The sequence below is a fragment of the Arachis hypogaea genome, chromosome 13 (assembly GCF_003086295.3).
Source record: "Arachis hypogaea cultivar Tifrunner chromosome 13, arahy.Tifrunner.gnm2.J5K5, whole genome shotgun sequence".
Lineage (NCBI taxonomy): Eukaryota > Viridiplantae > Streptophyta > Magnoliopsida > Fabales > Fabaceae > Arachis > Arachis hypogaea.
Window position 1 is genome coordinate 28,603,007 of NC_092048.1, and position 13,420 is coordinate 28,616,426.

The following is a 13,420-nucleotide window of genomic DNA, read 5'->3' on the forward strand; positions in this document are numbered from 1 at the left end:
ACCATAACAATACATCTGTTTTAACAAATATCTATGTAAATATTATCTTGTCATAATTTTTATACTTAATAAATTGAATTTAGAGAATATACTAAGGCCATTTGTTAATAGAGTTAAAATAAAATATTTTTACTCTTTTAATATATGTTAGAGATTATCTAACATATATTCTTAAGATTACTATTATTAGAAATTTTTAAATATTTTTATAATAAATCCAATACAAATATATTTAAAACTTATATTTTCATATTTTTAAAAAAAAAAATTAAAATTTATAATTTTAACATAGAAAAAAATTTGCATAGACCATAATTTTTTAGGTGTACAAGTAATGACGTTTATAGTGGTGGCTAATGCTTTCTCCTTCCTATCTTATACGAGCCTATTATGATTGGAAAGAGTCACTGTCCAAGTCAAGATGACTAAGAGCAAGAGGAGAGACCTCTGAAATGAGATATTATCATCAATTGTGGCTATTGTGTAAAGTAACTATTCTACTGGAAGACGCTTCTATTTCAAGGTTCCATATGTGATTAAATCACATCACCGTTTCCATGACTAATTTATTTCCACAAGTAGAGAAGATTACAGCCATTGGAAAATTCTCTTCTTACTTGCTATTAATAGCTCATATTCATTAGGGACTTGTAGGAAAGTTCATCAGTATGTTAATTATTTGGTTCTTTCTAGTGTCTTGCGTGAGAACTTCCACTTCAACAGATCGGTTGGGAACGGGTCAATCTATGAGAGATGGTGAGACCGTAGTTTCAGTTGATGGAAGCTTTGAACTAGGTTTTTTCAGTCCTAAAACTTGCACAAGTCGGTATTTGGGTGTGTGGTACAGAGATGCATCAAGAAACCCGACAGTAGTGTGGGTGGCCAATAGAGAAAGACCCCTTCAAAGCACGTCCGGAGTCTTGAAATTCAGTGACAAGGGAATTCTTCAACTTCTCAATGACGCAAACACTAGTGTTGTTTGGTCATCCAATATATCTTCATCCCTCCAAGCTTCAAATAACTTAACTGCACAGCTCTTGGACTCGGGAAATCTTGTTGTGAAGTACCAACACGCTATGTTGCACAGGTACGACTATTTTACCGGCACAAATTAGTTCAAAATTAAGTGGTTTTGAGTAAATTTTATTTGTTTATTTACTTTATTTCAAAACTATTTAGATGTACAATTTAAGACGTTAAGTTGATTATTTCGACTATTTAAATATTTATTTTTTTTAATTTAAAATAATTAAATTTGACATTATGTATATATTCACGTATCAATATTCGTGCAACTTAGCCAATAGGATGCTGCGGAGGACAACTTCTTGTGGCAGAGTTTTGACTATCCTTCTGATACGTTGATGCCAGGAATGAAACTTGGATTAAACTTAGTTACTGGTCTGAATAGATTTCTATCGTGTTGGAAAAGCTCAAATGACCCTGCTATAGGAGAGTATTCTTTAAAAATTAAACCCAAAGGGTATCCGCAACTAGTACAAATGAAGGGATCAGTAATAGTTACTAGAGCAGGACCATGGAATGGTCTTTCTTTTTCAGGATATCCATATGCCAACAACATATATAGCATCGATTTTGTAGTGAATGATGAAGAGATTTATTATCAGGTCACAATGAGTGATAGGTCCCTTTTCTCCATATACAGAACAATCACTTCAGGTACGGGTAATGTTTTGGTTTGGACAAGTCAAACAAGAAATCAGGTTAAAAACACTCCAACTCAGCTGGTAGATCAGTGTGAAATGTATGCCTTTTGTGGTTCAAATTCTATATGCTATATGGATGGTAATGCTCCAACATGTGAATGTTTGAAAGCATATGTTTCCAAATTTCCCAGACAATGGAATATGTCTGATTGGTCTAGTGGTTGCGTCAGAAAGACTTGGTTAGATTGTAATAACACAGATGGGTTCCTGAGGTACAGAGATATGAAGTTGCCAGATACATCTTCTTCAACGTATAATAAGACAATGAATCTTGAGGAATGTCGAGAATCCTGCTTGAAAAACTGTTCTTGTACAGCGTATGCAAATATGGATATTCGTAATGGAGGAAGTGGCTGCCTACTTTGGTTTGATCATCTCATTGACATGAGGATGTTCTCTAAAGGAGGACAAGACCTTTACATTAAAGTCCCTGCTTCAGAATTAGGTAACTATTTTTCTTCATCCCTCCTCAATTTCCCTTCTGATTTTTTCTACAAGTTTCTTTGTGGATTAGGAAGGCTTGTTCCCCCTTGATAATTAAAATAATAATTAAAATGGTCTTTTAGCTTTAACTTGATAATCAAAATGGCCACTTAGTTTTAAAACCAATCAAAATGAACGTTCAGTATAAAACTTATTTACGGTTTAAAAATGAAGAACTATTTTGATTAGTTTAAAAATTAAGAAACTATTTTGATTTTGATTATCAAGTTAAAACTAATGTACCATTTTGATTAGAATCTCCTTGATGATTTTTAGCTGTTTACGTAAGTTAAAATAAAGAAAAGATTGAAATCCCAAATTGGATCTAAAGATTTTTGTATTGCATAAAGTACTAACCAAAAAGCACATTGACAAATTAGTCTATAGTCATTTATAATATTAGATAATGTTCCTAATAAAATAAAGAATAAATTATGGTTTTTATCTTTAAAATTTTTCAAAGGAAAATTCTTGGGGCACCAAATTTTTATAATTTTGATTATCATTTTCATAAATACTAAATTCTCTTTAACAAATATTTTTTATTAATATATATGTCTAAATTTTAAAAAATATAAATATAAATTATATTAATTTATATATATATATTTTAATAAATATAAGTATAAATTATATATTTTTTACTTACAAACATCTAAAAATATAAATATAAATTATTGCTGACTAAAATTGATAATATTTGTTATTCATATAAGATTGTTTTTCTGAAATGCTAATTCTCACTTCAAATCCACCCTATATATTCTTAATCATAAAGCCCCGTCACCCCTAAACACTGCCAACACCCGTCACCTCCACCGCCACCACCCATGTAACAACCATGCCCGTGTCCCACACATTCATTGCCACCACCCACAACAATAAAACAATAAGAACAACAACAATAGAAAAGGAAGAAGAAGAAAATGGAAAATAGTAAAACTACGGTGACAAAGGAAGGGGGTAGGACGAAGACAAGGAGGATGCAGAGGTGGTGATGTAGCGACAGACTTAGAAGGTGACGCAGTGACGGAGGTGGCAACACGAGGTAGGTTTAGAAGGTGACCTGGAGGGGTGACAAAGGTGCGGAAATTGTTAAGGTAAAAAAATAAAGAGCGAATGGAGAAGAAGAGGGAGAGGAAGGATGAGGAGGCAAAAGTAGAGGCACGCGAAGGAGGAAGAAGTGGCATAGGCAATGATGGTGGTGTGTAGAGACGATGACATCGAAAATGGTAGCAAGTAGAGGAAAGATGATGATGGACACGTGGTGCTGTGGCTTTGGTTTTGGTTGGAGATAAAGAGAAGGTTGGGGAGATAGAGGAGTTATAGGAAGGAAGATTTAAAAGTAAAATTGTAAAAAAAGTTGACTAAATGGTTGACTGTAAAAACATTAATATTAAGGATAAAATTAATTTTTTTTTAAATGTTATGAATAAATTTTAACCAAATTAAACGTTAGGAATGATTTTAAAAAATTATAAAATATTAAAAATATAAAAAATATACTTTATGTTAAGATAAATTGATAAATTAGTCTCTTATCTTTTAAAATTAGGTATAGATAAACATATTAAAATCAACCATTTTAAAAGTTGTTATAGAAAATAAACAAAATTCAAGTTTTTAAAAACTTTGTTTCTAATAGTAATCTTATCATCAACTATTAATGTTTTCAACCATTCTAGTGTATAAAACTTATGCCAATAATGTAGAGTATAATTATATATGTTCTCATCTTTCTTATGACAATGCAGCAGCGGCTAACGGCCATGGGAATATGAAAAATAAGAACGTTGGAATCATAGTAGGTTCGGTTATCTTTGGATTAATCGCATGCGCTGGCACAATGTCGATGATAATTAAAAAGAAAGGTAAATATTATTATGGATCTAATTTGCAATAGGCATGTAAAAAAGAGAAAGAAAAAATATGCTACTACTAAGTGTTGTAGACTCAATTGTTATGCGTTGTTGTTACCACCAAACAGGTGTAGCAAGAAATATATGCAAGAAAAAGCATAGTTGGAAAGATGTCGATCTACCGATATTTGATTTTTCAGTCATAGCTAAAGCTACAGGAAACTTTGCATCTAATAAAAAGCTTGGAGAAGGTGGTTTTGGTCCCGTATATAAGGTAATATAGAAAACAAACAAGGACTTCTATTTTTTAATGTTCTAAAAATCGATCTGGTCAACAAACCACTAGAACTAAAATTAAAAAGTTTAATGGTTCGACTTTTATTTATCATAAGTTGAATCAGATATAATAAATAATATATTTATGTATATTAAAAATTATTTTTTTTATAATTTATTATTTTAAATCAGTTAACTGCTAAAACTGAACTAATTTAAATTGGTCCGGTCTAATGGCCGGCTTTAAATTAACCGGTCAAACCATGCTATTTTCCATTACAAACTCTAACGACACATAATTGTTTTAGGGCATACTTCAAGATGGTCGAGAAGTAGCTGTAAAAAGGCTTTCAAAAAGGTCTACTCAAGGGCTGGAAGAATTAAAAAATGAGGTGGTGTTGATAGCTAAACTTCAGCATCGGAATCTTGTCAAGCTTCTTGGTTGTTGTATTCAAGAGTCAGAAAAAATACTAATCTATGAGTTCATGCCTAACAAAAGTTTAGACCAATTTATTTTCGGTAAGTTTTTTGGTGTTTATTGAAAATTCATAAGCCTTGACAACAATTTTAATATTTCTGATACATTGTGTCATGAATACCCAAGCAGTATGCTAAGCAATATGCATAATTGACCAGATGAAACTGGACGAAAGCGGCTAGATTGGCTAAAGCGTTTCAACATTATTAGTGGAATTGCTCGAGGACTTTTTTATCTTCATCAAGATTCTATATTGAGGATAATTCATAGAGATCTAAAAACTAGTAATATTTTATTAGATGCAAATTTTAATCCCAAGATATCACATTTTGGTTTAGCTCGAACATTTTTAGATGATCAAGTTGAGGAAAATACAAATAGAATTGCTGGAACATAGTAAGTCAATTTATTTGAATTTAATTTTATGTATACATGTTTTGTTTTAATCACCTTAATTTTAAATTTGATTATATTTTATTTCAGCGGTTATATGCCTCCTGAATATGCATTACGAGGACAATTCTCCATGAAATCAGATATTTTTAGTTATGGTGTAATAATATTAGAGTTGATAAGTGGAAAGAAGAATAGAGAATTTTCAAACTCTGAAAATTACCTTAATCTTCTTGGACATGTAGGTAAAATATTACTCTATAGCAAATAGTCAAATTTAAATTTCTTTTCAACTGACTAATCTTTCCAATGTTTTAGGCATGGAAATTGTGGATTAATGAGAGGCCACTGGAATTATTGGATGAAGTATTAAGGGAATGGTGCAACCCTACTGAAGTCATAAGATGCATACAAGTAGGTTTATTATGTGTGCAACAAAGGCCAGAAGATAGGCCTAACATGTTATCGGTGGTTCTAATGCTAAATGGTGAGAAATGGTTGCCCCAACCAAAATTTCCTGCATTTTATGTAGATTGTGTTGGGACACCGAAAGAAGAATCTTTATCGGCAAACTATGTAAAATTCTCAGCTAATGAAGTTTCCATCACAATGTTGGATGCAAGATAAAATATAGTGGTAACTGGTAAAATAGAACTTTTACTTATAGAAAAGTATTAGGTGATTAATATTTTTTTTTGTATTTGTCTTATATTTAAGCCAATTTTAGACATAAATAGATTATTGTGCAACACAAATTAACTTGCTTTTATTATTTTTTGAGTAAGTAGCTATTTTGACATCTAAGATTTTAATTTTGTCAAAATAGACTTTTATATTTATTTTTGATAAAATAAACCCTTAAATATCTACTCCGTTTGATAAAATAGTCTAATTATTAACTGGTCACTTTGAATAATTAGATCATTTCATGCATCAAACAGAACACATATATATTTAGAGATTCATTTTATCAAAAACAAATATGAGACTAAATTCAGGTACCAAAATACTATTTACTCTATATTTTTTTCAACTTCTTAATCTTCTTCTTAATCTTCTGCTTTTGTTAACCTCCAAATATCTCCAACTGCTCGGTTTTAGGAAGAGCTATACGTCGCTTGAGGAGAGTGGTGGCAGACCTCGGTGATGCAGAACACGGCGGTGGGAGCACTTGTAAAAAGCACTCCGACGCTCAAATAAAAAAAAGTATTAAGAAGTTAATACGAGTATTAAAGTAAGGAATGTATTTGTAACATGTCTTCTTCTGAGCTATTTGGTTCGGTTTTTATAGACGAGGGAAGTGTTATCTTCCTTCTGCTCGTTCCGATATTTTGGGTTGGATCGTGTGTGCCGTTGTTGGTGGTAACCGTCTAAAGATGACGTTTGTGCGTAGTCGTGATTAAGTTGTGTTTTGGCTCTGCTTGCTTGTTTCTGGATTATATGGTCGGTTTTGATATTGATCTTGTTTCCGAGTATTATGGGGTACACATCATAGCCCCAAAGCTCGTCTGGCTTTGTAAGGAAATGGCAGGCGAGCTTAATGGAATTGGTCCCTGCGTATATGTTTGGATTTTTTTTTGTAGCATTGGGCTCTCCAAGGGTTTAAGTTTTAAAGAAATTTTGAAAGAAAATTGAAAGACCCCTCCTCCATTTGTTTCCTTGTGAAACGTGCTGCGTTTAATGCGCTTCTTTGCCGTTTGGGTTTTCCATACTTTGAGAGGTTATGAGTTAAGTTACCCACTAAGTTGGTGGGCTTGCAATAATATCTTTTCGCTGTTTTGGAACTTACACTCTGCTGTTTCAAATTCTTTCTACCGGCTGACTCCAACTATGACTTCTAAAGGTTTGTCTTGTTTTCCTAAGATTGCTTTTTTTCTTCTGTTTTTTGCTTGAAATGGCAAGAGAGAAAGAGAAGGAGAAGGTGGTTGAAGAGAATAAGGATAATCCGTATTACTGGGTGCATGATGACGTGAGGACTCGTTCCTCGTCGTTTGTTGATGCTGATTCAATGTGTGAACTTCGGGGTTTGAAGGTAGTGAAGGAGGGTTCGGGCGCAGTCGTTGAGCTTCTTCACTGCTCTGGTGAGGATAGGGTTTACAAGAGAAGAGGAGATTGGCCGTACTTCTATTTTTATACACCTTGTCTTATCGAGCTTCGTGTTAAATTTCCGTTTTCTACATTTGAATGTGATGTTCTAACTCAACTAAATTGCGCGCCTTCACAGTTACACCCTAATTCGTGGGCGTTTCTGTGCGCCTTCCAATGTCTGATGAATTTCCTTTCTCTTCCTTATTCTCTAGCTGTATTTTTCTCTTTGTTTCAATCTAAGGGGTTCGGAAGGGGTTGTGGGTATGTTTGAGTAGCTTTCCTGGGCGTTCCCTTTTTATGCTTTATAAATCATCTTTTAAAAATTTTAAGTCTTTGTTTGTGAAAGTACGATCAGTGGAGGTCGAGTCTCCTTTCTATATGGATGATAAGTTGATAGAGAGATTTCTCCTGTACTGGTGTTCAGAGTCGTGCCAGATTCTCGAGGCTATTGAATGGAGTGAGGAGGAAGAGTGGTTGTTAGATTATTTGGTAGAGAGTTTTGCTGATGGAGAGTGTTTGTCTATTCCTAGGTTCTTCGTTATCATGATTCTGGTGATAGTGAAGGATTGAAAGCGTACATGTAATGTTTTTGGGTGGTTGTTTCCTTTTTGCCCTCATGTTTATTTTCTTTTGATTTTTTTCACTGTGCTTGTAGGTGGCCGATTTCCTTTTCTCGATCCTTCTCGTTTCAAGTCTTTTCTGAAGAAGAAAGAAAAAATTACTGATGCCTCTGAGACCGTGAAGGAAGGTGGAGATGCTGCTCAGTCTGTTGATCAGCCGGTGTCTTCTTTCAAGAGGAAGATGGATGATACTGAGAAATCCCTAGAGGTTATTTTTGAAGGTGATAGAGAAGCTGTTGGTGCTGGTAAATCGGTGTTCGATAGGCAGAAGAGGTTGCATGGCTTCATCCTAGTTACAAGTTCTTATTCGTTGTGGAGTGATCAGTTTCCATTTGCTGAGCTTTCCGATAAGGTATCTCAATACCCTGGTGATATGCTCATGACTCGTTGGATTGGAATGGAGGGTTTGGGGAAGTTTATTCAAGTTAATATATCTTGCCCAGCTCTTTTCTTTGTTTTGTTTGTATTGTTTCATGTTTTGGGCTTATGTGGCTGATGTGCACTGATCGGACGACTGAACTTATTGGTGTCGAGCAGCAGGTGACTGTAGATAGGATTGCTGAGTCGGAGAGGACTTATAAGGAGAGAATTGCTGAACTGAAGAAGTCTCTAAAATAGAAAGATGACGTTCTTATTAATGCTACAACGAAAATGAAAGAATCTAAGGAGGAAGTTGTTCGTTTATGGGATCAGATTCGGCTGCTGCAGGCTGAGGTTAAAGAGAGTGATGTTGCTAAAAGTCGGCTTACATCCAGGGTTTATGAACTGGAGGAAAATGGGATGGAAATGTTCTCCTTTAGTTTTGAGCGTACTGTTAGCCAAATTGCTGTACTGGCCTCTGAGTTTGATTGTGATCGTCTTGATGTGACCAAGATAGTGGTCGGTGAAAAATTAGTGGTGGATGGGACTGTGGAGGATCATGATGAAAATGTCCCTCCTTCTTGATTTCTGATATTTCGGTTGTTTGTTTTGGACATGTTTATCCTTTTGATGTATTTTGATAACTCTGTGCTTTTGCTAACCAAGTTGTGGTTAGTTTTTGACTGTTAGATATATGTAGTTATAAATGTTCGGTTTGATGTTTTGAACTTGAGTAACTGTTGTTTGAATAGACCGAGGTTGGGTCAATTTGACAATGTTTGTCGTCTTGATAATATATAAAGTAATGCATAGTTAAATGTTTTTCGCATTTGAAAGTAGAAATAGGATGAAGATAGAGAGTAAAGATCAGATCGGTTAATGATATATATTGGTCTGATTTTGATACTTGATATATTGGGCGTCCGGCCTCGTTAAAACCCTCCTTAGTTAAAAACCCTTATTTGGGAAAAAACCTCTAAGGGGGAAAAAGAGTACCTTCATCCGCGAAATGTACAGGTTATGATCTATACAACTTTAGGGAAGAGATGTTCCAATTTCCAGATACTGAGTCGCCTTGTAGCGTTTGCAGCTGGGAAGCCCCCATTCCGAGAACTTTCGCGATCCGGAATGGCCCTTCCCAATTCGCGGCGAGCTTGCCGTGTGATGGCGGTCGCCTTGCTTCCTCTGTTCTTCTGAGGACTAGGTCGCCCTCATTGAACATCCTCGGCACCACCTTTTTGTTGTGCCTTCTCTCAACTTGTTGTTTCATTGCTCTCTATTTGATAACGGCGATATCTTTGTCTTCCTCAGCGAGATCAAGCTCGGCGTTCCTTATGTTGGTATTATGTTGTTGATTGTAAAGCTCGGTTCTTAATGTAGGGACGTCGACATCAATTGGAATCAGTGCTTCTGATCCGTAGACTAGTTTGAACGGTGTCTCGCCTGTGGTAGACTGTATTGTCGTGTTATAGCTCCATAGTACTTCTGGGATCAATTCTGCCCATTCTCTTTTCGCATCATTGAGATTTTTCCTCATCGCCTGCAACATTACTCGGTTAGCAGCTTTGGCCTACCCATTGGTTTGTGGGTGTTCGACCGAGCTAAAATGATGATGTATGTTAAAATTTTTCAAAAATGATGCAAGTTTGTTATATGTAAATTGTCTACCATTGCTGATATTATTTCCTTTGATATTCCGAATCGGCATATGATGTTTTTTCATATAAAAGATTGTACCTTTTCGGCAGTTATTCTTGCTAGTGGCTATGCTTCTATCCATTTTGAGAAATAATCTATTGAAACCAAAAGGAATTTTACCTGTCCTGGTGCTATTGGAAATGGGCCGAGGATATCGAGCCCCCATCTGTAGAAAGGCCAACTTACCTCTATGGTGTGCAATACCTCGGCGGGCTTCATGGAGACTGCAGCATGCTTTTAACAATTGTCGCAGGTTTTGACCTTTGTGATGCAGTCTCTCTTCATGGTCGGCCAATAGTATCCTGTTCAGATAATTTTTGCTGCCAACACTCATCCTCCTATATGGTTTCCACACACGCCTTCATGGATCTCGTTCATGACTTTATTTGCTTCGTTCTTGCCGAGGCATTTCAGTAATGGATGTGAGAATCCTCGCCTGTATAGTTCTCCTGCGACAGTTGTAAAAAAACTTGCCTTTCGCTTGAACGTTTAAGGGTTAGTCTCATTTCTGGGAATAATTCCGGTATTGATATATTCAAGATAGGGCATTCTCCAATCGTGTGTATGAGTGATGCTCATGAGGCATAGTGATTCAATGCTAGATTTTTCTAGTGTAAGTTGTGATAGTGCCGATGTGTGTGTGCTTGCTCTAGTGGCGGCCAGCTTAGATAGTATATCCGCCCTAGTGTTGTTTTCTCTATGTACGTGTGATATGATAAATTTGTCAAATTTTGAAATGAGATCCTTTGCTACGAGCCAATACTGCTCTAACAAGGGATCTTTTACCTGGAATTCTCCATTGATTTGTTGAACCACTAAGAGGGAGTCCCAATGTACTGTTAGGCTCTGTACTTGGAGGCTGAGAGCGAGCTTAAGTCCTGCTATGACCACCTCGTATTCAGCCTGATTGTTGCTTGCCGAGAAATAAAATTGAAGGGATTGCTCGGCCATCACTGTGTCTCCCTCCTTTAGTACTATCCCGGCTCCGCTACCTTCTCGGTTTGATGCTCCATCTACATGTAACTCCCAAGTCTTCTTGCAGTGGTGCTCGTCAGGTGTGAGCTCGGAAATGAAGTCTGCTAGGATTTGTGACTTCAAAGCTGGCCTTGATTGAAACTGGATGTCGAATTCAAAAAGCTCGATAGATCACTTGGTCAACCGTCCTGCCAGTTCTGGCTTTGTTATATTTGCCTTAATGGTTGGTTTGTCCTTACAATTATTGTGTGGCTCTGGAAGTAGTGTCTAAGTCTTCTTGCTGTTGTTACTAGTGTTAAGGCCAGCTGTTCTACTCTGGGATATATTTTTTCCGTTGGTTGCATGACTCTGCTGACAAAGTACACTGGCTTTTGTGTTTTTCCTGTCTCAGTGACAAGGACGGAGCTTATTGAATTATTGGAAACAGATAAATATAAATATAAAGGTTTACCGACTTCCGGGCTTTGTAACACTGATGGCGATGATAGGATGGCTTTATGTTTGGCGAATGCCGTTTCGCATTCCTTTGTCCACTCGAATTTCCTATTTTTTGATACTGTCTGGAAGAAATGATATGATCGGCTTGAAGTTACTGGTAAAAATTGTGACAAGGCGGCCACTCTTCCTGCGAGTTGCTGCACTTCCTTTATCATTTTCGGACTTGCCATGTTAAGTATCGCCTCACACTTCTTAGGATTTGCTTCGATCCCTCGCGAAGTCAGCATGAAGCTGAGAAATTTGCCTCCTTGTACCCCGAAAGCACATTTCTCTGGGTTGAGTCTCATGTTGTATGCTCGGATTTGATTGAAAATTTCTCTGAGGTCGTCGCAATGTGATCTTTCTGGTGTGGTCTTGGCGACCATGTCATCTACATAGATTTCCATGTTGCGACCTATCTATTGGCGGAACACCTTGTCCATTAGTCGCTCATATGTTGCACCTGCATTCTTTAGACCAAATGGCATCACTCTATAACAAAAATTCCCATGTTCAGTTATAAAAGCTATTTTGCTCTGATCTTCTGGATGCATAAGAATCTGGTTGTATCCAGAATATGCATCCATGAAGCTTAAGCTTTTGAAACCTGACGCATTATCTACAAGTTTGTCAATACATGGCAGAGGGTAGGCATCCTTTGGGTATGCCTTGTTGAGATTTGTAAAGTCGACGCACATGTGCCATTTACCTGAATTTTTTCTTACCATTACTATGTTCGAGAGCCATGTGGTGAAGCGGATTTCTTTGATGAAGTCGGCGCTGAGTAGTTTCTTGGTTTCCTCTAGGGCTGCCTTTTCCTTTTCTGTCTTGAGATTTCTTTTCTTTTGGGCTATAGGTCGGATCGTTCTGTCAATGGCGAGCTTGTGGCAAATGACGTTTGGTTCTATTCCTGATATATCTGCTGGGGTCCAGGCAAATAGGTCGGCATTGTCTTGTAATACCTTTATGAGCTCTAATTGTTCTTGTCCTCGGAGTGATCGGCCGATGTAGGTGAATTGTTCTGGTTTTGATGTCAAGGGAACTTTCTGGAGCTCATCTGCTGGTTGGGGCCTTTCTTGGGTGTCCTCCCGAGGATCGAGTTCTGCTAAGGACAGTACTTCATTCGTGCTGTGAATTGCCTTAACCTCTTGTTGATATTTTTGCCCCTTGTCTGATCTTTTGAGGCTTGCGTTGTAGCATTGTCGAGCTTGTTGACGATCTGAGTGGAGTGTTTCTATCTTGCCGTCCTGTGCCTGAAACTTAACACATAAATGAAAGGTAGACACTGCTGCTCTGAATATGTTCAGAGCAGGTCTTTCGAGAATAATATTGTAAGGACTAGGGCAATCAACTATAAGATATTGTATGTCAATGGTTCGTGATAATGGGGTGTTCCCTAGTGTCGTTTTTAGCCATATATAACCTTTAATTGGGACCCTTTCTCCTGAGAAGCCTACCAGTTCTCCAGATGAGGGTTGCATGGATTTTTCAGATAAATTTATTTTTTGAAAGGTAGAATAGAAGAGAACGTCTACACTACTACCTGGGTCCAAGAGGACTTTTCTTACCAATAGTTCGCCTATTTGGATGGAGATCACCACTGGATCGTCTAAGTTAGGTATGGCCGAAGATATGTCTGCCTGAATGAAAGTGATTCTGACGTCGGTGGTATCTTTGTTGCTTTTTGGTACTGTTCCTTCGATTGCTAGCATTGCTTGGTAGCTTCATTTGCGTGCCGAGTTTGTTTTACCTCCTCCTGTAAATCCTCCCGATATGCAGTTTATGATCCCTTTTGGTGGATTAGGGTTAGACCATCTGTTGTCATTTTTTCCCTTTGAAGTTTGTCGGTGCTCTTCTCAGTCTCGGGTATCTTCCTTGTTTCTTCTTCCTTCTACATACTTGTCTAGGAGGCCTTGCCGGGCTGATCTTTCTAGCAAGTCTTTGGCGATCACACATTCGTCCGTCATGTGTCCGTACTTCTAATGG

The 13,420-nt window shown here is 36.8% G+C and overlaps 2 protein-coding genes across 9 annotated transcripts; one reads left to right on the forward strand and one right to left on the reverse strand.

Annotated features, from left to right (window-relative positions):
* The first annotated feature begins 333 nt into the window (after positions 1-333).
* Positions 334-9,060, forward strand: LOC112737854 (G-type lectin S-receptor-like serine/threonine-protein kinase At4g27290). Of its 8 annotated transcripts, XM_072211547.1 has the most exons (10): positions 334-1,087; positions 1,301-2,172; positions 3,965-4,081; positions 4,198-4,343; positions 4,654-4,864; positions 4,982-5,219; positions 5,307-5,457; positions 5,535-5,703; positions 6,318-6,450; positions 7,960-9,060. In XM_072211547.1, the coding sequence occupies exons 2-10, from the start codon at positions 1,365-1,367 to the stop codon at positions 8,027-8,029; spliced, it is 2,043 nt and encodes a 680-aa protein (XP_072067648.1). In that variant the 5' UTR covers positions 334-1,087; positions 1,301-1,364; the 3' UTR covers positions 8,030-9,060. The 8 variants fall into 8 exon arrangements, 6 of the variants coding, with proteins under 6 accessions (XP_072067648.1, XP_029147350.1, XP_029147347.1 ...); XR_011869517.1 differs by lacking the exon at positions 7,960-9,060 and having other exon boundaries at positions 5,307-5,461; positions 6,318-6,853; XR_011869518.1 differs by lacking the exon at positions 7,960-9,060 and having other exon boundaries at positions 455-1,087; positions 3,968-4,081; positions 5,307-5,461; positions 6,318-6,853.
* A 2,793-nt stretch (positions 9,061-11,853) lies between these two features.
* On the reverse strand, positions 11,854-13,146 carry LOC112733214 (uncharacterized). The gene has a single exon (XM_025782099.1). It carries the CDS (start codon positions 13,144-13,146, stop codon positions 11,854-11,856), a length of 1,293 nt encoding a protein of 430 aa, XP_025637884.1.
* Between the last annotated feature and the right edge of the window lie 274 nt (positions 13,147-13,420).

Bases quoted from the DNA above. Each gene is read 5' to 3' on its own strand.
- LOC112733214 (XM_025782099.1), bottom strand. From the start codon at position 13,146: ATGCTAGCAATCGAAGGAACAGTACCAAAAAGCAACAAAGATACCACC.
- LOC112737854 (XM_072211547.1), top strand. From the start codon at position 1,365: ATGCCAGGAATGAAACTTGGATTAAACTTAGTTACTGGTCTGAATAGA. The intron at 4,865-4,981 runs GTAAGTTTTTTG...ATAATTGACCAG, and splicing joins TTTAGACCAATTTATTTTCG to ATGAAACTGGACGAAAGCGG. The intron at 5,458-5,534 runs GTAGGTAAAATA...CCAATGTTTTAG, and splicing joins ACCTTAATCTTCTTGGACAT to GCATGGAAATTGTGGATTAA.